The 25,495-nt window shown below is 27.7% G+C and overlaps 2 protein-coding genes across 4 annotated transcripts; both read left to right on the top strand.

Annotated features, from left to right (window-relative positions):
- The first annotated feature begins 155 nt into the window (after window positions 1-155).
- On the top strand, window positions 156-4,859 carry LOC119680081 (acylphosphatase-2). 3 transcript variants are annotated; one of them, XM_038092722.1, is made up of 4 exons: window positions 156-294; window positions 359-375; window positions 440-549; window positions 2,388-2,809. In XM_038092722.1, exons 1-4 carry the CDS (start codon window positions 246-248, stop codon window positions 2,446-2,448), a joined length of 237 nt encoding a protein of 78 aa, XP_037948650.1. In that variant the 5' UTR covers window positions 156-245; the 3' UTR covers window positions 2,449-2,809. The 3 variants fall into 3 exon arrangements, with proteins under 3 accessions (XP_037948650.1, XP_037948649.1, XP_037948648.1); XM_038092721.1 differs by lacking the exon at window positions 2,388-2,809 and adding an exon at window positions 4,766-4,859 and having other exon boundaries at window positions 166-294; XM_038092720.1 differs by lacking the exon at window positions 2,388-2,809 and adding an exon at window positions 623-835 and having other exon boundaries at window positions 169-294.
- Window positions 4,839-18,416, top strand: LOC119680080 (dipeptidyl peptidase 9-like). The gene is made up of 11 exons (XM_038092719.1): window positions 4,839-5,759; window positions 5,832-6,048; window positions 10,024-10,300; window positions 10,368-10,647; window positions 13,043-13,205; window positions 13,258-13,545; window positions 13,608-13,802; window positions 17,177-17,488; window positions 17,550-17,772; window positions 17,841-18,033; window positions 18,101-18,416. Exons 1-11 carry the CDS (start codon window positions 4,864-4,866, stop codon window positions 18,300-18,302), a joined length of 3,246 nt encoding a protein of 1,081 aa, XP_037948647.1. The 5' UTR covers window positions 4,839-4,863; the 3' UTR covers window positions 18,303-18,416.
- The last annotated feature ends 7,079 nt before the right edge of the window (window positions 18,417-25,495 follow it).

Raw genomic sequence — 25,495 nt, forward strand, 5'->3', positions numbered from 1 at the left:
AATTTTTGTTAGCAGATGAAATTTGAAAATAATACGTGGTCCCTTAAAAACGTAAATATACTGTCAAATTCTAGTCAGAATAGACATCGACATGGATTGTCAGCTTATAATAATATGTTCTGCCGTAATATTTGATGTTTGACATTTAAGCAACCCTGTCTTTATGAAAATGTTCAATATTTTCAAATTATTATTATTACAGAAGTCATATGTTATTTGCAACAAAACTTTATTAGAGTTAAATTATGAGCAAAATTTTAAGTTGTGATTTCGAAGTGTTTGGTATTGTGCAAGGTAAGTTAATTAGTAAATTTATATAATACATACTGTATTTTATATATATAATACAATTTTCAAGGTGTCTCCTTTCGCATGGTAAGTGTTTATCTATATTTGAAATGCACAATTCCCGTTTATCTTTATATGTGAAATCCACAAGTATACGGAGCGACAAGCTAAGAGCTTGGGGATACGCGGATGGATAATGAATACGTCTTATGACACGGTTAAGGGTCAAATTGAGGGCACGGAAGCAGTGTTTGCCGAAATGTAAGTAATGATTTATAAAGCAGTTATAAATAATTATATAAAATTATTTTATATCATTTAAAAATTGCGAAAGGAAAACTTGGCTTGAGACGACTGGTAGTCCAACAAGTCGTATTGATAGAGCAGAATTTAGTGTAGTTAAGGAAACAAACGCCTACAACTTCGATAATTTCACAATCAGACACTAAAATTAAAATATAGAACACAATTAGAACACCACAGTTTACTGTTCACACTATTACCAAAGAATGTATGTATTATATTTATAATTTATAATATAATTAATTAATAAAATCTTTCTCAATTAGAAAATAACAACTGCTTATTTTAATATGGAATGAAAAATATTTCCTCCTTACGATTTAAAAGTTTGAAAGACTTAAATAGTCTATAGTTTTATTACACAGCCAATAATACTCTAAAGTTACTACATTGTTTCCATTTGATATCGTACTTATGCAAGTCTTGTCGAGAAATATTCAATATGACTTAAAAATATGTATATACAAAACATATATACATACATATATCAAATCTCATTTTACTGCACTGTATTGAAATTATCACTATACTTACCATTTTTTAATTGACTATACGGGTTGAGTAATTAGACGAGATACTAATTATTATAAAAGCTTATTTGTTTTATTTAAACAATTTTGTAAACGTTTTGGTACCGCTTAGAGCAACCATCTTATAATATGTAGCAAAAGTGGGAAGTTGGTAATCATAGTAAAAATTCCAAGGATGTTAAACAAACGGGATTTGTACAAAAATATGTTTGAAAGAAATAACTTGTAAAATTGTCGTTCCCATTTTTTTTTTGTTTGAGATTATTTATAATAAATCTCCTTAAAAGTTTCAACTACGTCTTCAAATTGTCATTGTCATGTCATATTTACAAAAAATTAATTTATTGAAACCTATGATTTCATAGGACATAATCATCATTATGTATCTGTTTAAACGAATGCAACCAACTACTGTCCAAGCAATAACTGCTTGTGTGCAGTATTAGCGGTCGATTAGAAATGATGACTAACAATCCTCCACACAGATGTAATATTTTCATTAAGACCAGTTGTTTGCATACCAACAAAGCTCTGAAAAGGTCACCGCCTAATATTTCAAGGGAAGAGGGACGCATTTTTTGCGCAGCAAGCACTGTTCTAACTCGATTGATGTATACCCATGTGCTAAACATCTAATTATCATGTATTAATACATAAATTCCGAAACATACGCTCCAACTGCAACTCTCCTTCCCATGACGTCGTCCATTTGTTCTTTGTCCTAACGCACCCATCAATTTGAGCCCTATGAATTTTTAGCTTCGACTCACTGAAATGGTAGGTTTCTTCTCCTCGATCCAGAATAGTTTCAATTAAATCCATACCATAGTTTCCCACCAAATCCATACCATGGTATTTTGTAATTCCTTTCATATCTTTTGTAATATAGATCTATTGAAGCTACAACCGTAATATTATTTTTTGTTTAACTGTTTTTATTTTAAAGTGTATAGATAATGAATTTCTTGAAGACTGATATTTCAAACAAAAAACACCCATGTTTAAAGAAAATCTTTTTCCTATGAAATAATTCGACATCACATACATAATATAATAGTACTATAAAAAGAAAGTTTATTTATTTTGTTTTCTCTGGCAATCATTTATTTTTGTATCGTAATATGTATTACACAGCATTGAATAGTATTCTGATATATATGCTAAACTGTAGCTAGTACACATACTTATTCAATACATATATTATTTAATTTACTTATATAAACAATTTGATATTTTACCTATATGATTTCTGCATGTATATGACAGGTTATTTCGTTTTAAATTAAACGAATGCATTAAAATGCAAGAAACGAAAAAAACGATATAAGTAGAGAATGGATCTATTTTCAATATTTTCCAAGAAAAAGTATATCCACCAAAGAAAAATTTAAGTCAAAAAATCAATAATATAACAAAAGGAGTAGGAAGGAATCCAATACCAATATTTCTTGAGATATATATATGGTGTTTTTGAAAAGAATACCCGTAAAAGTACTTCCAGGCAAGAAATCTCGAATATCTCAAAATACTTCAATCGTATAGTCACATCCTATTTTATATTTGCAATTATACAAATATGTGATGTCATGTTAAAATATACCCAGAATATAGCTTTCAATCAACAAAGCCCCAAATACCTCAAAATATGTAAATACAAACATACAAATATCAACTATGTATGAAAAATGACACGGTATACTGTAAATTATACTTATATTTAACAAATTAAAGTATATTCATTATTTTCTAATTTGATGCCTAATGCCTAATATGTTTTAATATTTATATCGGTTCGGATGTTATGTTGGTTCAAAGTTAATTTCTTCTCAAAATTTTAGTTTATTTTTCAAAAGCTTACATATTAGAAAGGTTTTCTTCAAGTTTTTCTTTAATTTTCGTATACTGATATCTCAATTTCTTCTGATATACTTAATTATTCTTAATATTGAATATGGATTCTCTTTTCTCATATGATTTTCTTCTTTTATTGGACAAAGAAATTATCTTTTAAAGTTACGGTATTATGAAGCGAAATACCCTGTATATGTTTTTAAGATATTTTTGCAATTTTTGTATATAAGAACATGTGTAATATATATCTTTAGTTTGATTTTGTATATTATTTTTTTGTTTCAACAATTTATTTAAATTCGTTTTCTTAAAACAGCGATCAGCTGTGTGCGTGCTGTTCAGTTACTTTCAAACTGTACGTCAAACACATAACCAATAAAAACAGACATCAGAATAAAAGTACGAAAATAATTAAATATTTTAATTCGTGTAAAATAATATAGATGTGTATAAAATAAGATAGTTGATTACTTAACGCTGTTATTAAATTTAAAAAAATTTTTATATTTGTACTATAATAAGTTTCTACACAATTGCAAGCAATTATTGAAAGTTGCTACTTTAGTATCCCCATTTGCGTTTCTGCTAAGTTTCAGTTCAGTTATACTACACAATGTATGATAAATTGTTGTCTGTCAATAAAGTTTTTATAAGAAATCTGTGAGGCTGATTTTTTGGTCTTGTGAACTTAATTAGTAGAAAAATTTATTTAATTAAAAATGAAATAAAAATGATATTAAAAACGATAAAATGTTAAAATTATTATATAAACTTAACTAGAAGTAGTTTTATTCGCCTCAAAAGTGGACAGTGAAAAGTTGAGGCAGTTTTTTCATCAGCTTTCACTTATTAGTAAAGAAGAACAAGAGCAATTGTCACAACAACAACAAAACACGTTTGTCGGAAAAGATAAAATACAAAAAGAAAACAAAAACAAATAAGTGAACACAAACCAACAACGAAGAGAAATGTTGAAAAGAAATTCACTTGAACAAAGAATATAAATGAAAATCCTAAGTTATTTTAAAATTAGAGAAGAGTCGACCTGCCAAAATTAATGTTTATATTATTTATTTGTTTATTTATAAAATGAATAGACCAAGACCAAATCATATGAGTAATTCATTAATTAAAGCGTATTAAGATCGTAGCCAAAAGCGAGTTGCGAAAAGGGCAGCAGAGATTTTGGTGCTGCAAAATCAATGGGAACTAGACAAAAGCGCATACTTTCCCGACTATGTCTTGAAATTGTGGTACGAAAATAAACAAAATTATTTACATTTAAATGGAGCAAGTAAAGGTCGCTAAATTTTGAAGTTCAACGATTCAGAGAGCATTAATTAAGATTCAAATTAAAGCAATAACACTTAATTAAGTGCCGATGAAAAAAGCAAAAATTTCGCGTTGTGGAAACGTAAATCTTAGACTTTTAATAATCAAGCCAATCTATGAGCACTTAACATACAACCTCTAGAGCAATTCTGTTTTCAAATAAAAAACCAAAAATTAAATAAAAAAAAAAAAATAAACCAAAATGCACAAACACAAAACACAACCGTAAAACGTTGAACTTACTCATGTTAATTAAAAAAAAATTAAAAAAAAAATAAATAAATAAAAATAAAGCCACATACTAATATCTATGTGATACCAAACATATAATGTTGTTAACTTTTAAAAACAACTTAAATAAATTAAATAACGAAACTTTATTATCACTTTCAATTCCAAAAAGTTAACTCCAAAGCAAAACTAATAGTCATAATTTTAAATCTGCTTACTCCACTCCAAAGTTTACAAATCCACATGTCGAAGTGCTGTAAAAAACGTGCAAATATCGGCATTACCAAGTTAGTTGTAGGCTAAATAAAAAAAAAGTTGGTGACAAATAATGGACACAAGCCTAACACAACAAAGAAACCGTTTACAATCTGCACCATCAAGTACGTCAACAGTCATTAGTGTCGGACCGAATACCAATAGTAACTCACAAACCACTGTCATGCCCCAATCTCAATCCCCCCCGCCAGAACGAAATAGTTCGACATCGTCCTTTGTAAATCTACTTGATGGTTTCACAGCGCGTGTGTCTGGTGATCGTAGTCAAAGTGCAGCCAGTACGCCAAGTTCGACAACTTCATCTGGTGGTGCTGGGCCCGTGGTAGCTGGCGGGTCTATAGCAAGTTTAACAAGCATCGGTTCATTAGGTACAACTGCAAATGCGTTTTACTCTTCGATCGGACTAGCGTTCAATTCACTCACATCTCCAATTACAGCAGCAGCAGCAGCTGCAACAGCTAGAACCGCAGAAACTGCTGCAGTAGTTGTGGCCGCTGCATCAGCGCTATCGAATCATTTAAGTTCGCCAACAAGCGGTTCGCCACCCCACATTGATGACCTCGACGACGACGATGAAGACTGTGAAGATGACGATGATGACGACAGGCATGTACCAGCACCCACGCCGAGAAAAACATGGTCTGAGATAAAGGCGACTGTAAATGATATGCGTAAGCAATTGTCACATATGTCAACTATGGTGCCAACAAACATACAGTTTCGCACGCTATCAGATGGTCGTGTGCGCTGTTATTTCTTGAGTACGCCACCAAATGCATGGGAAACTACACTGCTTTATGCCGATATTAATGCAAACTCAAATGACGAACAACTAGCACAAGAATTACAACAAGAAACGACTAGTATACGCACGAGTACTTCGCCACCAACATCTCAGGCATCTTCACCCAACACCAGTAGCTTTCTTGGCAGTTATCAAAGCAAAAGGTACAAATACAATTCAAACACAATTATTTTTGTTTTATATAAATATAACAAACAATTATTTTTTTATTACAGGCTTAACTGGAACATAGTATTACAACAACCAATATCTAGTTTTGCCGCTTCTACGGGAGGCAATGTTAATGCATGGTCTAGAGAATTTCAGTTATTACAAGAACGTAAGAGGCTATCGACTTGGGGCATAACCTCCTACGAACTACATAAACCAAGCGGAATGATAGTGTTTCCATGCTTTAGTGACTTGTACCAGTGCCTTGATACTGGCTATAACGTAAGTTAAATATAAATATAATATGCATTCGCAATAATTATTCCGGATATAACTACTATCAATACAATTTTGCAAATTTATCATATACATTGATTTTTGTTTTGTTTTTAAGAAAGTTTGTTTTGGTTTCTTGTTAAATTTAAATACCTTTCACTCAGTCATTAAAACTTATTAAGCTAGGCTTATCTAGTCAAATCCGAGCATTAAAATTTTTGATGATGATGTCTAATTTATCTTTAGTCAAAATACACAATTGTTACGTATGATCACTTATATCTGAATCATTATCTGCTGTCTAAGCTACATAAATACTATAACATATCTATGCTAAAATATAAGTATATATTAAAATTATACATACATTGTTCTTGTTGCCGTAGCTCGCAGCAGAGAGAGGGTATATTGCAGCAGACAAAATGTTGTATAGACAACATATGTATGGGCTAGAATATGGATTAGGTAGAGGGTAAGTGGAAAGAAGATGGTATGTTTGGGATAAAAAATGGATAAGAAATGTATGAGATATAAAACTAGTTTGGATCGATGCGGAAAACAATCGACTTTCTCTATAATAATTATATTTGGCTTTAGTCGTGACTGGGTTTAGTTTTAAAGCTACTCGTTCAACACAAATGATCATGTGTACTTGAGTATTTTCTTAGTTAGGCTATCAAAACCTGATCATTGGATAGGATTGAAAACTATATTTTGATTTGTATATCTACTTCAAATTAAAATAATGTCATAATGAGCTAAATTCCGATTTCTTAAAGTGTGAAAAAAATCAGAAATCTATTCCTGATCTTATATATATATAAAATTTATATATATATAAATGGCATGTGTTAATATACTATTTATATACAGATTAAATATTATTATTTAAACGAATACTTTGAAATATTTATAGTTTTTGGTTACAAGTAGTTTTATTACAAAACACAAAAAAATTCTTTTATCTTTGATTTTTATACAAAGTTTTTTAAACTGATTTTGTAAAATTCCTTACTTTCTAACTGAATGCTAATTTATATATAAAACTAACTACTTTGATGATAACATTTTTAAGCAAGTCATGTCTGTCATACGTTTATAAGTGTGACAACGCATTTCTGATATCAAAATCAATAACAAACAGAATGATGAGGCTAGGGAATAGTGATAAAAATTTAAGTTTTATTTATGTTTTCATTTTTTTCGTTTAAAATGCAAAAAAATAAGTTTTTTTATTGTGTTAACAGAAAGTAAAAAGATTAAGATAAATTTGTCAAGTTATTAGTACCACAATAGCGACAGTATTGTCGCGCAGTAAAAAAGCGTAACAGGCCTATTACAGTAACATTAACATATTCGGTATTCTCGGAGGAGTGACAAAGAGTGAAGGAGCTGTTACATTGTTTATTGTTACCTAGAAGTACTAAATATCTAAATTACATACATTTTTTTTTTTGAAAGGGCATGAGTTCGACACTTGCACTCTCAAAATATTATTTACGAATAACTAGATATAAGAAAAAATTCCAAGACCACTGATGATGGGTATTTGGCAATACTCGAAATACTGTACGGTCATGTCAGCCAAAAATTCAATTAATTAATAAATAATAAAATTTTGTTGTTGTATTTTACTACTGTTCAAAATATCTCTCTATTGAAAACAATAGTTTATATCAATAATTTAGTTTTTTTCGTCAAAATTTAATATAAAAGTTTTAAAATATAAAGTTTTAAATATATATGTATATAAAGTGACGCTTGTGGCAATTTGTGTATGAAAAAATTTATAAAAAACTGAATTAATATATTTTATATAGCAAAGAGGTTTCAAAAATTAGTGAAATACAACAGCAAGTATTCTTTTAATATTATTTTAATTAATTCCATTTTTGGCTGACCACACAGCTGTTTCTAGTATAATAAATCGAGTATATATCGAGTTTCGAGTATAATATATATGATTAATATATTATACATATAGAATATTATTAATTATATATCAAATCACTTAGAACTTCTCGGTTTTTTCAGAATTTTAACTTATATTACGATCGTTACTTTTAGTATATTCCTATACGTATTTCGGTAAATTCGCTTTTGCCTACATCAGGAGAATTCCTAATATTAAAAACATATATTCTCGCTTTTGCTTTGTATTTCCTTGTTTAAAGATCTAAAGATTTTTTAACGCCAATATCAAATTAAGAAGCAAGAACCAAAATTAAAAAACATATAGTATGAACATACAGCCCAGAACTGGAATAAATTATTTATTTAATTCTAGTGGTGCTTCGACATATTTAGAACTGATTTATTTTATTTATTTAACTTATGGCAACTGCAAATACATATAATTTAAGATATTCTAATAATGTTATGATTGCATATTCGATTTGAAAATCATACAATAAAACTAAAATGTTTAACAGTTATAAACTTCTACAACTGCCAACACACATTCAACCATATATGCTTAAAAAGATATCTATTGTCTCTTGTAAATCAAAAAACACCCAGCATCGTAAAAGTTATGTGCTACAAGATTATTTTTTCAGATATCAGAATAAAAAGTTCAAAATTTATGTATAAAAACCACAAATAAGTAGATGTTCCATCTAGTTTATGAAGTTGTTGTTTATATATAATAGTTGATGTTAGATGACATATGCAGTTTTTTTGTCACTCTAATTAATATAAAAAAAATGCAACTTTAAACCTAATATCTCGAGAAGTAAGTTATATCAGCTTGTATGGTAAAAGAAAAAGCATGTCCAAAATAACAAACTACTAAAATCTTTTAATTTAAAGGAAATATGGACATATTCACTAATAATTTGCCACCAAAAATAAACAGTAGCAAAAAAACCTCGAGAAACTGTAAAAATATTTATTTATTATTATATCATTATATAATAATTCTTAATAATGCAAAATTATACGCATATACTTAAAATCAGAAAGTGTACCTGTACTGCTTTTCACCATTTTTTCTTTAAAATGTATTATTATTATTATTATTTTTATTATTATTATTATTTTTATTATTATTATTATTATTATTATTATTATTATTATTATTATTATTAAATAATAGGTTACAAATGCACCCTGACCTATTGTGCGCCCATGGGTCCAACTAAGACAATTCTAGACTATTTATAAATCTCGTAATTACTGTGGGCCTAATTTTACCTATTTGATTTGGAACTAAGATCCCGCTTCCAAGGTAATCATGTCTAAGTCTTGCCACCTCTGAGCAGTTACATAGAATATCTTCTAATGTTTTCTTCTTCTCATGAAGAGTCGACAGTAATCTACAGTAGTCTACAGTGTCCTGTTAGAAGTTCAGTGTAGAGTTTAATATTGTTTCTGCTAAGGTTAAGGATAGCGTCAACTTTGATGTGTTCAGGATCAATAAATCTTCTTCACTGCCTATTTGGGCTCTCCAGTATTCAAGTAGATTTTGTCTTTTACATAATAAGTTATTTGTGAAGCTCTTTGTTAGCCAGTAGAAAGGCTCTGGACCAATGAAAGGAGTACTTGCACCTTTCTTGCAAAAAATGTTTTAAAATTGTAGTAATATTGTTCTAAAATGCGTAAATTTTGTCATTTGTAACAGAGCAACACAGTTTTGACCAATGTTACGAGAACACCCTTGTGTTCGTCATCGTGACCAAATTTAAATCGAAATTTCTCTCTTTCTCTCATTCTATATTTTTTAATTTACATGGAAAACAACAATTTCAAATTTGTTGTGAATCATGGCTTTCTTTATGACATAGCCCTAAAAGTTTTTTTGGATAGTCTTATTTTTATACCTGCATTCCGGCAAATACTGAAAATGTGTTCTTTCTCTCATATGATTTTAAGTAACTTCTTGCCCTAAGGACACAGTTCCGAATTTTACGAGCTAAAAGAATATATAAAAAACACTGCTAACAAACTCTATTGTAAAATATAATGACTTTCTTTTTTCAGTTAAGTCCCTTATTTCCCACTCAATTACGCACTTGTCCTCAGTGGTCTGCTTTGGATCCTCAAATATGTCCACAAAACTCTGATTTAATTGCCTATATAAGCGGCTGTGATATTTGGGTAACACATACGTTAAGTGGCCATGAAGAACGTTTAACGTTTGCTCACGATGGACGTCGTTCATTCGCTGATGATCCTTTAAGTGCTGGTGTGCCATCATATGTAATGCAAGAAGAATTTAGTCGATATCAAGGGTATTGGTGGCAACCACACTCCGAAGGTAATAAACTGAAATTACATTTGAAAAATATAAAAATTTTAATAATATTTATTTGTTTATTTTAAAGATTGTGTATATCGCATAGTATTTGAAGAAGTAGACGAATCTGACGTTTGCCTATACACATTTCCTTCATCACAAGCAATACCTGGTGAAATGGAAGAGTATCGATTTCCACGCACCGGTACACCTAACGCTAAATCAAAACTTAAAATGGTGCAGTTTACATTAAATGAATCACTACAGATAGCGGATGTTTGTATAAAAGATTTGCCATATACATTATCATTAGTTTTTCCATGGTTAGAATATATTGTGCGTGTTGGCTGGACACCGGATTCAAATTAGTAAGTATTGATCTGTAAATTCATTTGTACATAATTGCGTTAATCAAAGTAAATGTAAAAAATCCTTCATTTACATTCCATAACTTATTTTTTCAGTATTCAAAAAGATTTATTGCAAAATTTTAATAAGAGCTTAAAAATTAGTTCTGTACGCGTCTTCGTTAAGGTACCATCCGAAACTACTTGAGACTCTTCTTAATTCTTCTTAATAAGATTAATTGTCACTCTTCAGTTTTATTTATTTTTTGGTTCCTTAATAGTTTTTTTCTTCTAAATGGAACCAATCGCATTTGTGTTACAATTTTTGTGACATGCATTTGTAGAATGATGTTGTTTACAGGACATGGTATGATGCAATAATCAACATTTTAGTTCCATTGTTTGTTATTAATCGCCATCGCTTCTAATGGCGTAACTACATTTTTTAGGCCCATAAGCAAATTCTAACCAAGAGGCTCCTTATACGCTTTACACGTAAAAGTGTAAAAAGTGTAAAAAGGGTATATTAGGCTTGTTAAGGTTTTCTGTTTCAGTATTTGAACAATCTGTCAATTTATTCTGTGTATCACAATTAGCAAAGGCATCATTTAAATCGTTTACTTCTTCAGTTTTGTTTTCATTTATTTTAAGAAAATTGTCTAGTTTTGGTAATTTCTTTAATGTTTCTTCTCGTTCATTTTGCACTTTTGTTTTCTTGGCTCCACTTAAATGTCATCACAACAAAAAACGTGTCGTTCCACTTTTGAGAATTTATTAAAAATAAATATAATGAATACATGAATTTATAAATGGGCCCCCTAAATGTGGGGTCCCGAAAGCGTTGCTGCCAGTCGCTTGCCACTGATTGCTACATTAACGATTTCATGTAGAATTTTACAGTTCTTCTACTGGAATCTTTATTTATTTTTATTTTGGTAATTTTCTTTTGTTATACTATGCCTTAAGACATCTCAAATAAGTTAATTAAATGCAAATATATGGATCAACTTTATAAAATGAGACAATTGTCATTACTGTTCAATAATTTAACTGGTGGCCTTCTATGAGTCTAATCATTTCTAATATTATAAAGGAAGTTTATCGTAGAGTATTGACAAAATTATAGTAGTGGAATCTAGTCATATTATCAGTTATGACACACTGTTTTTCGAAAATCAGTCGCAGCTTATTTTACTTCCATTCGTAAAACGTATATACAAAATTCATTTTTCAATGCTTTTGCGGTTTCGTTTGTACTAATTTGAGTTATTCTATAGTTGTCTTATTTCGATGCCGTCGCTACAAAAAAAACTTTGTTCCAATTCTTTTTATAAATTTTTTATTATCCTTTGCTATTTACAAATTAACATCATTGCCTTACTTTGGAAGATTCGTAGATACTAATTGACATATGGATGTTATTGTTGTAACTCATGGAGGTTCAAGTTGTAGAATACATGAAACGAATATATGAGTTTGGATGCGATTGGGGAAAGGTAAAGTTGGAAGAAGGGTTGTTTATGTCATGGAATGGATTACTGCATGCTTGGGTCTTTATTAAAACTAACCAGGAATTAGGGCAGTTGAATAGCTGGGCAGAATGATAAGGAGTAGAACTGCAGTTGGGACATATATAGGGAATTCACGTCTATATAAGTGACAAGTGACTTTTTAGAATATAGCTATATCCTCATTCTGCTGTAGTTACTATTCTACGATCAATGTACAATCAGAAATAGAACATCAGAAACATTATATCTAATAATCTGTAAAACCAACTATTTTTCTATAGTAGAAGTTGAGTTCAAGTTAAGGATACATCTTAAATATAATCAGTAATGCTAACAGTTTAGTTTCAAAGACTTACATGGTAATCAATTTTCTAGTTTTTCATAGTAATAATTTTCTGGTATTCGTATTGCCTAAAACAGTAATCCACAATAATATATAAATTACAAGATCGGACGTGAGGACCATAGAAAATCCTTTGTGCTACAAGTGGTTGTAACTGAATATAAGACTTTCAGGCTTTTATATGATAGTAGCTCTCTCTGGCTTCAACAGCATCCACAATATGCTGAGTAAAGCCAGGCAGTTACTAGTCTCAATTCTCAATTCTTTTATTTATGTGACGAGCTTCTATGAGTCGAAACAGCTAAGTAGTACTTAGAAGCAGATTTAGTTGTGGACTAATTATTTTTACGTTCCGGTCTGCGGAGTTATATAGCAGATCTAGTGCATACGAGGTTTACTGCAGAATTCTTGCCATCGGTCCACTACAAAGAAGCACCTCTCGCATTACTTACTGTATATCGTTACACAATAATCTTTCGATATCATATTTGGAATACGATTATTAGCTTAAAATATCTTTATTAAACTTTAATCCAAAATATATTGCATATTTTAATTTTAGTGTTTGGATGCAAGCTATGAATCGAAAACAACAGCATTTGGAATTGATACTTATACCTTTGGATAATTTCTGCGAAACCTACAATAGTTCAGCTTCATCACCATCAGGTTCCGTAGAGCATAGTTGGAAAAGTCAATATTGTCGCGCGATTTCACCACCCCAAGTAACTCATTGCTTTAAAAATTTTACTCTTATCACGCTATTGTCTAATTTAGGTTATATACTCACAATTTTCGGAATCCTGGATAAATGTGCACGATTTACTGTACTTTCTGGAAATCACAGAATCCACCGTAACATTTATATGGGCATCTGAAGAGACCGGCTTTAGACATTTGTATTTGGTAACATCAAGTATAAGTGGGACTATATTAAACGGTTGTAAAGAGACTATAGTTAATGCAAATTTAACAAAAAGAATAGGCCAAAATTCATCTGTAGTAATAGATGCAGTTCCAGATTTCATGGAAGGCGTTACATTACGACCAAGAATTATTAATAAGGTAAATAAAGATTTTTATATTAGTAACGTAAATTTAAAATTTGTTTCAATTTTATTTTTCAGGTTGCGCTTACTTCCGGTGAATGGGAAGTTCTCGGCCGAAATTTATGGGTTGATAACGCGAAACAACTAGTCTATTTTCTTGGCTTAAGAGATACACCACTTGAAAAGCATTTATACGTAGTTAGTTTGCAGAGACCGGAACATATACGTTTATTAACTGAGCCTGGTTACTCATATTTAGTAGAATTTGATGAGGTATGATATTTAACACATTAAATAATTTTAATTCAAGTGTTTATTCATAAATAATTTTATTAAAATACATTTTAATCTATTGACAACGCGGTTCCTCATCGTGCAATATATTTATATATTTCAATGTTCCAATTCTTCAGAACTATATTTTTCCCATTACTATAGCAAACGTTTAGTGGAGTTATTTGTTGCAATAACACCTTAATAACACTTTGAAATATAAGGGGATTAAATGTTATGTTAAACCTAGTTATGTTCTACATTCTTTCTTCTTGTTGTGGTCATTGCTGTTGTAGTTCGATTGGTAGTGCCAGCTGAGAAAGAATGTAGAAAATAACTAGGTTGTCAGTGGTTGTCAGGATATACAAATAACTGGGATGTTGAATCAACACCGTCTGAAACAATACTTACTTTTTTCCGAAGTGATAGTGTGACGTTTTTGCTTAAAAAGAATATATCATAAACTGTACTAAGAATTACCATTGATTTTTAAAATCTGAAATATCTGGAAATGGAAAAGTACAACGTAGACTTAATAAACATGTCGAACTGTCTAATATCTTTTTGGTCTATTTCAGTATTTTTAACAACTTAGTTTTTTGTATACTTACTTGGTAAGGGCTTCGGTTTTACATTTTTAAGGCATCGCTATTTGAAATATTTGCTGCTAGTATAATGAAGCTAGTATGATGTGTCAGATATAGACAGTTGTGGTATCGTATAACGGTAACCATAAACGCAAAGGACGGCACACTCGTGCGGTATGGTACATTGTGATGCACTTAAACTTCTTCAGTTTTTTACACAATGCATTTTATGCAATTTTACAATAACTTTCAGCTTCTCTATGGTTATAACCGCAAAATAAAAAACTAGCTTTCAACTTTACATTAGTCTAACTTTTTCCTTCACTTCTCTCCTGAAATGAAAATGCCGTATTGCATCGTTCAGGCAATTGCGTCTCTTGGAGTATAAAAGTATATCGTTCCGCATTCGGTATGCGGAAGTAGTCCTAGATCGGCCGGGACTACTTATTTGCTGGAAATGCGCACAGCATATATCTGAAGTTGGGTTAACGCCAATGTGCTCAACCGGATACTTTCGGTTGAGATAACGGCATTTTCGTCGTCTCATGGTAAATGTAATATAAACCATAATTACTATTTATTCGTCGATTTACTAAATTTCACACATTTCATGAAAGAAACTTTAAGATATAAAAAAAAAGAAGACATCCATCCCGGATAAGGATATATAGGAATAGATATTTCGTTCTTATCGACAGTTTAATAAACTGTCAAAAAAGTAGTTCTCTAAAAACTTGTTTCTTCTGAAACCTGGACATTTACAGAGAAAATTTATAATTATCCATGCGCAGTATCTCCGCATGGGTTCCTATATACCAGAGACCAGAAACAACTGCAGAAGGTCTTGCAGTATTCACGCGGTACCTTTTAATGGGTTTCCACTATCTCCTCTTGTTATGTAAAGGCTGTCAACCAGGAATATGGCATCAAAACATTTTATAGTTTATTTCGTGTAGATGTTAGAATTATTTCGATACAATTTTACCAGTAATGAAGGGGAAGTGGTTTCACATGACAACTGAAAATTATTTTATGCAAATCTAAAGTAAATAAGATTTAATAGATAAATCTATTTAATAAACAATGTCGAGAATAGATTTAATATTGGGAGCATTATTAGTAATATCCGATATTAAAGAAACTGTATTCTTATGATAAACCCCAAATGCTTCAGTTGATTAAACTTTATTTGAATCTCTGATTGATATATTTCTAGTGACTGCACGTTTTAAGGATTTAGTTGTTTTTAATAGCTTGTGCTTGTGCAACAGTTTGGTTTTTAGAGGACTAAATCTTTCCTTATATTTTTTTTATAGCTCTATTAAGATTTGATTTCGTAACTGGATTTATATGTTTCTGCCACATTCTGCGTATTTTCTTTAATAAGTTTTCTTATTTCAGTAGAGACTGAAAGAGTTTTTCTGATTTCAGATCAATATTATTACTATATGTGGTGTAGGGAGAAAGTTGCTTTAAGTTTAAGGGAACTTACATTTTCGACAACATTATCTTGATTTTAATAAAATATTTGCGTTAATTCCTTGTTTATTCAATATTGAAATGATACTATATTTGTCTTGGGGATGAATATTCTGTATTTCTTACGCACAGAAGAATATACATATGGCATTATAAATAATTATTAAAATAAAATGACCCCGAAAATAGGTGTTGTTTGTACCATTGAAAACTATTTTAATAAACGAAGAGCAGAGGGGCGATTGTCTTGTGAGGGAACTTACTAAATGACAGTACGTGTCTCTGATTGCAGTGTTTTAATTAGTCAGGCTATTCAAATGAGAACATTGATTAAGACGATATCAGCTATTACAAACGTTGCACCAAACATATATGGTGTTTCTGTTAGTTTTAAGATTGTAGATACTGCATTGCTAAGATTGGTTTTGCTTTTCCTGGGAGCAGGCTTTAATTCACATCCATAATAAATAACAACAGAAATTAGTTCAATAAGTTATGTAATATTATTTATATAAAAGTGCTGTCTAATAATTTTAAATGAAACTCATTAGTGGTTTCAAAAACATTTCCCACACTTAACAGTTTTGTCTAAACGGTTCTTGCTTCTTGCTGCACGGGGGGTGACGCCGTTCTTCCTGGGAGATATTAGGCGGACGTCTGTTGAGAACTTTGTGAGTCAACAACTTCGAAGAGGATACTGCATCTGTTTGGAAGGTTATGAGTCCACGTTTTATTCGCCCTCACTGATGTTATCTCCATTGCAATAAGTGTCGAAATATATTGCAATAGGTATCGAAATATGTGCGGTAAGAAGAAAGGGATCGACAAATGGATCTACGAGGGAGGGCTCTCCTGAACATATCACTATTAAAATGGCAACCAGTTGCAATCCGCAAAGCCGTTTTTGACAAGATTGGATGTTAGTACATTGCGGTGTCCATACTGGAACTGCATATGCAATAGAACATCCTAGGCCATTTGTCAAGGTGCTAATAACACTAGTGCGTTGCGGGAGTAAGATGTTTGTGTTGGAATTATGGGTGGAGGTTGGCAACAATTGTCAACAAAATTTGAATTCCAGCCATAATGCGAAGTCACTTGTAGATATAGTTTTAGTTGGTTACTAATTAATGATGTTGGCAGTGGAGTTTACAAACATATAACATATACGGATGTGAACAATTGTAGGTGTATTCCATTTTGTTTTTCTTTTTTTCTATAGTTCACTTTGGTTTGTTGTTATATCCAAACGCTGTACCAAACTTATTAAAATTTGAACTAATTTCTAATATCAAAATTTCTTTACAGTCATGTCAATTTATGCTTCAAGTTTACTGTAATATTCAACGCCTCCCATCATGTAAAGTCATGCGAGTAACGCAGACATGTCAAAATGGCGGTGTTAATGGTATACAAATATCGCTGATGGGTTACTTAAATGAAGGCGGTAAAGCAGAACCACAATATTGTCCACAAATATTTCGGCCGCAATTACCTTCTGGTGAAATTGTATACGCTATGGTGTTCAAACCACACAATTTTCACTTGGGTATAAAATATCCCACTGTGTTAAACGTTTATGGTGGTCCCGAAGTCCAAACAGTAAATAATACATTTAAAGTATGTGTGAAAGTTAATATTTTCTCATTAAAAATTTAAGAAACTTACTGCTCTTATATAGGGTAAACATCAGTTGCGTATGCATATGTTAGCGGCACAAGGATATTGTGTAGTTTGCATAGACTCACGGGGTTCAAGGCATCGTGGGCTTAAGTTCGAGAGTCATTTGCGTTGCCGCATGGGCCAGGTTGAGCTAATAGATCAAGTGGATGCATTACGTATTTTGGCTGATCAATTGGGCTATATTGACATGAATCGTGTGGCTATACATGGATGGTCATATGGTAAATATCAAAACAAATTTTATACCTTTAATTGTATTGTAACCAAATATTTATAATAATTTATTTAGGTGGCTACCTGAGTCTTATGGGCTTGGTGCAGTTTCCAGACATCTTCAAAGTAGCTATAGCCGGTGCTCCTGTTACCAACTGGGAATATTACGATACTGGTTATACGGAGCGGTATATGGACCTACCACAGCATAATAAGCCAGGATATGCTGCTGGTTCAGTGCTTAACTTTATTGACGCTTTTCCTGAGGAGTAAGTTTATAACATTTATAGTTAATTTCATTATAACGTATTAACCTGCTGTTTTGTTTATTAACAGAGATAATCGATTATTACTAATACATGGACTTATTGATGAAAACGTACATTTCTACCACACGTCTCAGCTCATTTCAGCACTCAACAAAGCAAATAAACCTTACGATTTGCATGTGTTTCCCGACGAGAGACACTCATTGCGTAATTTGGAATCGAATAGAAATTATGAAACAAAATTATTATCATTTTTACAAAATTTATGAGTTTCTTCTAACTAGAACTTTAAGACCATTTATATACCCTATATAGATTATTAAGCGCGTATCCGATGTTTATTTGTTTAGTACATAAAATTTACTTGTTTAGAATTTCGAAATTATTTGTTTAGAATTTAAAAATTTTTTGTTTAACATTTATCATTTTTAAAACAATTAAGCATGCATGCTCGCATAACAATTAAGTAAAATTCTGTTTTTAAATCACATTTTATTAAAATAGAAATAACTCTGAATATATTTATAAAATAAAAAATCTAGTGAATTTGTTGTTAACAATTTTTAACTTGTTTCAATTTTGTATATTGTAAAAAAATTATTATTAATTGTATAAGTCAAATTGAACGAATTAAAAAGTAAATATAACAAAAAAATACAATAAATACAAATATTTTATTCAATTTGTGCCCGCTTTTTTATTGTTGAATAAAAAAAATTTAATATATATATATTTTTATATATTTACACAGTTCCCTTCACCTAATATTTGTTGCTATTTTATTATGTTTATATTTGTGTATATTATTTAGTTTCTTATATTCTAAATAAATATTGTTTGTAAATTTTGAAAATATTTTTATATAAAATATTATAAAAAATTCAATGAATTATTTAATAATATTACACAATGTAATTTGCTTTTAACATAGCTTCTGCGATTTTGCAATTTTTTTTTAATACATTTACAATAAAAATTAAGTATTTATATAAAGAAACGTATTTTATATTTAAATAATAATACTAAAACTTCGTACTCTATATAAATGAATATATATATATAAAGTTAATTAGCTTATATGTATAACGATGCAATATTTAACACAATTTTAAAAATCATTAATAGTTGTAATGTATGTATTAAATTATTAAATATAATATGAAAAAAAATGTTGATTATATACAAACAGATTAATAATTTAATATATTTAATAATAAAAATTATTTCAACTAATACTCACCAAATTTTTTAATCCATATTTATTGAAGACTTTTATTACTTTGAAAAATAAAAAATAAAATATACAACAAATACAGCAGAAAGACTAATGTATTTGACGGATGTGAAGGAACATATTGTTCCTGCCAAATAGTTCTGGGAAGTAATTGTGCAGTTTTTGAGAAACAAAATTATTAATATTACATATACATATGTTATAGATAACCATTTCTTACCGATTTAATGACATTTAATTATTCTCCGCTAGTACAATTCTAAAAAAAAAAAAAAAAACTACAATTTTTTTGTTTTTTAAAAAGTAATTATTTTCTCCTGACTTTTTCTATTTACCTTTTTAAATATTAAATACAAAAAAAGCAATTTGTAATTTATGTTTACAGCATTTTATTCATTATTTTAATATAAACATTAGTTTAAACTTTATGGATACCATGTGATTATAAAATTTTAGTTTTTTGTTGATTTTTTAAATTAAAAATTAATACTAATAAACATAAAAACAATATTAATATATAAATATTTTATTTATTAAATTTAATTTATTTAATTTTTTACATTTAATGCTTACAAAATTATTTTACTTATACATTATTAATTATAATTATTTATTAAATATTTACTGTAGTATAATTTTACAAAGCTTAAGTTATGTTTTTTCTTATTAATCATCATTTAAAAATGTTTATATTTTTATAAATTATTTTCTTATGTTTCTTGTTTATAATTTTTATTAAGTTACTGTTATGCTTAAAGGATATAGTTTTCAAATTTGTTTCTATATATTTGAATGGGTGTATATGTGTGTGTTTGTGTGTCTGTGTGAGTTGTTTTAATAACAACTCTTAATGTTTGCTATTATTAATTAGTAATAATAATAATAATTCCATATAATGTTTTTACGTATTTTCTATATTTTTATGTATGTTGCCACTTGAAACTAAATTTATTTTATTTTTTTATTTACATAAAAACAAAGGAACTATATATTTCAGTCTTTTTTGTGTAAAATTAAAAGAAAATAAAAATAATTACCTATTTTTTAAAATTGTTTGTTTGTATTTTAATATAAAAATGAAAATACAAAATTGCTATTACTATTACAGAAATAGATAGGAGTGGGAAAGTGGGGATTCCATTTATTTATGTTTGTTTATATGTATATTGTTTGACTTAAAAAAGTTATTATTGAACAATAGGATTTATAAAAAAAATGTATTACGTATATATTTAAAATCTTACTTTAATTTTATTGAATACTTTATGCATATTTATACAAATATCATATATGCATTTAATGTAGTTTTAAGAGCAAACCAAACATAGTTTATTATATACTATTTATAGCTTGTTATTTTCGATGCATTTTTTTAAATTTATTTTTAATATTTATTTGTATTTTTAATAATTAATAACTTTATTTATTTAATAATTAATTTAATATATTTTTAAGGCTTTAGAAGTAAGCTTCAATATGATAACCTGTTAATAGCGGTAGGGGTGTCAATTGTTTATATATGCATAAAAAATGTTTGCCGATTGCATGATTTTCGGTAGGCTACATGACTAACGAGTGATATTCTGAAAAACCATAATGGTAAATTAAATTCCCTTATATTTTATATATCGCATATACATAAACGAAAATACTCAGTATTTAAATAATAACATTTATATAAGAACGGACAATTTATATAAAAAATTAAAAAAACAAAAAAAACTGTTTTAATAAATAATATATCAAAATCTTAGCTATATGTAATATAAAAACAAATTTAACAAAAATATGAATATTAAACAAATTAAATCAAAATTAAAATAAATAAAAACAAAAATAATGCAAATGTGTAAAATAAAAAATACAAATAAGTTCAATTAAATCAAAAACTTGTATATAAATTAAAATTATAAAAAATAAAATCAAGAAATAATGTGTTATTAAAGGAAATTTTTGAATAATATCAAAATATAAAATAAAGTATTTATTGTAATAGTGATTAGTGTAAAAATCTGTTTGTTTTTAAATATTTTGAATAATAATACAATATAAATACAAGATCTTAAATGATAATATTATGATCTAAACAAAACTCAAACAATAATTTCATTGAAAATCAAAATACATATAATACACAAAAATTTATTACGTATAAAAGAAAAAAAATATTAAAAATAAAAATAAATAAGAATAAATTTGATTAAAACAATTAAACATATGATAAACCACAAATATGCGTGTACACATTTTAATAATAGTGTATAAATAATAGAAAACTCTAAAAAAAAAAAATAATAAAAAAAAACGAAAAGAAAATAACATTTAAATACACAAAATCTTAAATAAAAACAAATTAATTTATAAATAAAAATATAATTTATTAAATGACATTAAAAAAAATCATTAATAGATAATTAAATATAATAAATAAATATAATTAAATATCAAAAAGTATCACTTAATATAATTAAAAATAAGAATAAAAACAAAAAAATACAATAACAAGTTAAAACCTTTACCAAAATTAAAACGAAAAATTGAACACAAAAACAAAAACAAAAAAAAAAAACAAATATAAATAAAAAGACCATAGAGAGAGTAAATAAAAAAAAACAAATTTAAAACATTAATTTTTAGAAAACACATAAATATATAAAAATGGAATTAAAAATAATAAAATTTAAAATAAAAATTTTGTAGCAAATTATTCAAATTTAATTTATAAACATAAAAATAAAAAATGTTTTTAAAAAATAAAATAAAAAAAATGTTTACTTTTGTTAAATATCATGAAAAATTTCATTAAAATAAAAAAAAATAAAAGTAAAATACTAACTCAATAAAAAATAATATAACTAAAACATTTAAATCAAATACAGACATAACAAAAAAATCTTTTTTTTTTAAAAAGAATATATATATAAATAAAAAAATTTAAATAAATAATAAAAAAAATATAAATTAAACATATGACACAAAAAAAATATTCAAGAAGTTCTTAAAGTACTCATAATTTTGAAATTACTCAAAAAGTCAAAAATTAATTGACTTTTGACGTGTTTCAGCGATTTCGGTACTAATTAAAAAATATAAAATACATACTATATTAACCCAAAGATAACCCCTATAACTTGGTCCCAATTACATATCGTAATTGGTTATTTACAAACTTTTCATTCTGAAGCTTTAAATAATAAATAAATTAATTAATAAATGAAAAAGAAATTATTAAATAAAATTCGATATTTTTGTAGCTAAAAAAAATGTATGATAATATATATATGTGTCTGTATATCTATAAATCTGTAAATCTGTAATATTGTTTCCATTAAATTTAATTGTACATTTTGTGTTTCAGTGTAACTGTGTAGTATGGTTTGTATGAGTTTTTGCAGTGTAAATCTTAAAAATATATGGCGTCGGTTTGTTTGTTACGTGGAAAAAGAGAATTTGTATAAATTCGTTTCATCGCTTGTAGCGTACCTTAATATTTCAAATTATCTATTTGGAAAAAAGGTGTATATCTATAGATGTATATTGTGTATATGTTTTTATTTCCTTTTAATTTTTGCTTAAAAAATTAATTACTATTTTGTTTTTGTAACTATTTTTCTTGCATGAGTAACAAAATTTTGTTTGAACTTGTGTAAGTTTTTATATACTCGTTTCTTTTTTTTTAAATAATTAATAATAATCTTTTTAAATAATTGTTTAGCTATTTTAGTTGGTTTTTGTTTATTACAATAATTTATTTATAAATTTAAAATAATTTAAAAGAGAATTTGTACTTCTTGTTTTTATTGTAATAGTTGTGAAAATAATAATTATTATTGCTGCTGTTGGCGTGTTTGGACTTAGCATACTATTTAATGAATTATTTCCGTAAAAATGGAGAGACGATGGATGATGTAGATAGGTTTTATGACTTGAATTAATAATGGTTTGTAGTAAAAAAAGAATTTCAAAAATAAAAACAGAAACGAAACCTTAAAATATTGAAAATCTCCTTCCTATATGGGTTTTTTTGGCCAACTTAAAGTGTATCATATTTATGTTTCATTAAATTAATTATTAAACTCATATATAAACAAAACATAAAAAATTAGTGCTGAATAAAATTTACAAAAAAATATTTAATGAAATTTAGAATATTTCAAATATATTAATAAAAATATTTTTAATTGCACAATAACGTAGAATTTGAAAAAATAATTAAAATTGTTATTTTAATTATTAAATAATGGTTTTACGACCAATATTTAATATATATATTTAATCCTTTAAATATTTGCGGAGGAGCATAGGGCCGCAAATATTCAATATGTTTTTCATTATTATTACTGGGCTTAGGTTGTTAATTTAACACATAAAAATTAAAAAATTTTTTTTTCAATGTACACTGAAGATGATCCACGAAGTAGACCGAAATACAAATAATTTTTTATAAAAATTAAAATACAATTAAATATTTAATACAATTTTATAAGTGAAATTTTTTACTTTAAAAAACATTTTTAATTTTTATGTGTTAAATTCACGATCTAATAATAAAAAAAAAAATAATTATTAAATTATCTATTAAAACTTATCTCAAAGCTTTTTAACGCACTAGTTTTTAACAACACTATTAAAGAGAAATATATGATAATTAAGAATAACGTAAAACAAAAAAAGGACAATAAAACATTATATAAAAAATTAAAAAACTTATAATAAAAAATATAAAAAAATTGGAAATAATGCAATAGAAAATAAAAAATATTAAAAATAAAATAAATAGTTATATTAGGAAATTAAAGCAAAGACTAACATATCTGACTATATACTGCGTTCAAATTAAAAAAACACTACAGAAATGATTTTCTAAAGAACAGTAAAAGAATAAAATATATTATTAGAACAATAGGTGCTTGTAGATCACGGTCAGGTATTATGTATTAAAAACAATTACCCACATACATATATATAAAATATATTTTTAGTATTGTTAGCGCAGATATATAGAAAAAAGACGAGTACATTTATAAAATATTTAATAATAAAAAATAAACAAAACTACATAAATTTGATCAGTTACTAAAAATTTCTGAAGACATAAACTCAGTCTAAATGTCGGATTGACTAAATAGAATATATTAACATAATTAGATTTGGAGTGCTTGCTTGGATAATAAAACTATTAAAATAGTGTTAAAATATCTACAAATTTAACCAATTAGACAGGAGTTTTAATTAGGCTAATCAGATATAAACTGATCGCTTAGACATATAACATTATAGAGACTGATGACGTTGTGGGACCATTTTAAAATAAATATTTAAACAATATTTATAGTATATCATAGCAATATTGACAAATAAAATATTGACAAATATTTGAAAATGTAAAACCCCTTGCTTATTTGTGAATTAACGTAAACACGAAAAATTACGTTAGAATAAAGATTCAATGAAGAATCACTCTCGCCAACAGATGTTCCTATTGACACTTGAGAAATAAAGTCCTGTTCTGACAAACAAATATCACGCTCTACAAGTTTCTTATCATATCTGTCCTGCTATATGATACAAAAGCTTGGACAATAAACAACATTGATGAAACGGTGTTAGTAACAGAAAATTAACGGAAGAAAACATTTTATTCGGTACCAGCTGGTGAAAAAGTAGATAGAGGATGTCCGCCTATTCAGTGCAAGGAACAGGTGGTCAACAATATAAAGGTACTTAGTACAACCAACTGGTATTTGTCATCTAATTCAACAGTCGTGGTAGGGTCTACCAACCCTCATTTCATTTCACAACTATTTTAATATAAAGTCCATCATATTTTCTTTATATTTCGACATTGGTAGCATCTTCTTGACAAATACCTCCATTTCAGTTTTTGGACTACTGCAGTAAAAGTAAGTAAGTCTACAAACCAATATTAATTCAGTTTAAATGTGAGTGTTACTATTTTATGCTTAATATACAAATAAAAATTATAATTAAAATAATAAAATATTAATATTATTTTGGTAATGCATGTATGTATATATATGCATAAACATGTGTGAGTTTTTTTTTACATTATGCTTCCTTTTAAGTGAATGAGTAAAAACTTGCCTTTGAAAAAATTTCAAAAATGTTAATTTTTTACATTGTTGACGTGCGTTATATATACATATGTACGTACATATACATATATTTATATTTAGAGTATTTTAATATTGTTTTGTTTAAAATAAT

This window comes from Teleopsis dalmanni, chromosome 2 (genome assembly GCF_002237135.1).
Source record: "Teleopsis dalmanni isolate 2A chromosome 2, ASM223713v2, whole genome shotgun sequence".
Classification (NCBI taxonomy): domain Eukaryota; kingdom Metazoa; phylum Arthropoda; class Insecta; order Diptera; family Diopsidae; genus Teleopsis; species Teleopsis dalmanni.

Coding starts and splice junctions, on each gene's coding strand:
- LOC119680081 (XM_038092720.1), top strand. CDS start 246: ATGAGCAAAATTTTAAGTTGTGATTTCGAAGTGTTTGGTATTGTGCAA. Junction 550..622: donor GAAGCAGTGTTTGCCGAAAT/GTAAGTAATGAT, acceptor AAATTGCGAAAG/GAAAACTTGGCTTGAGACGA.
- LOC119680080 (XM_038092719.1), top strand. CDS start 4,864: ATGGACACAAGCCTAACACAACAAAGAAACCGTTTACAATCTGCACCA. Junction 6,049..10,023: donor GCCTTGATACTGGCTATAAC/GTAAGTTAAATA, acceptor TTCTTTTTTCAG/TTAAGTCCCTTATTTCCCAC. Junction 10,648..13,042: donor TGGACACCGGATTCAAATTA/GTAAGTATTGAT, acceptor TTTTAATTTTAG/TGTTTGGATGCAAGCTATGA.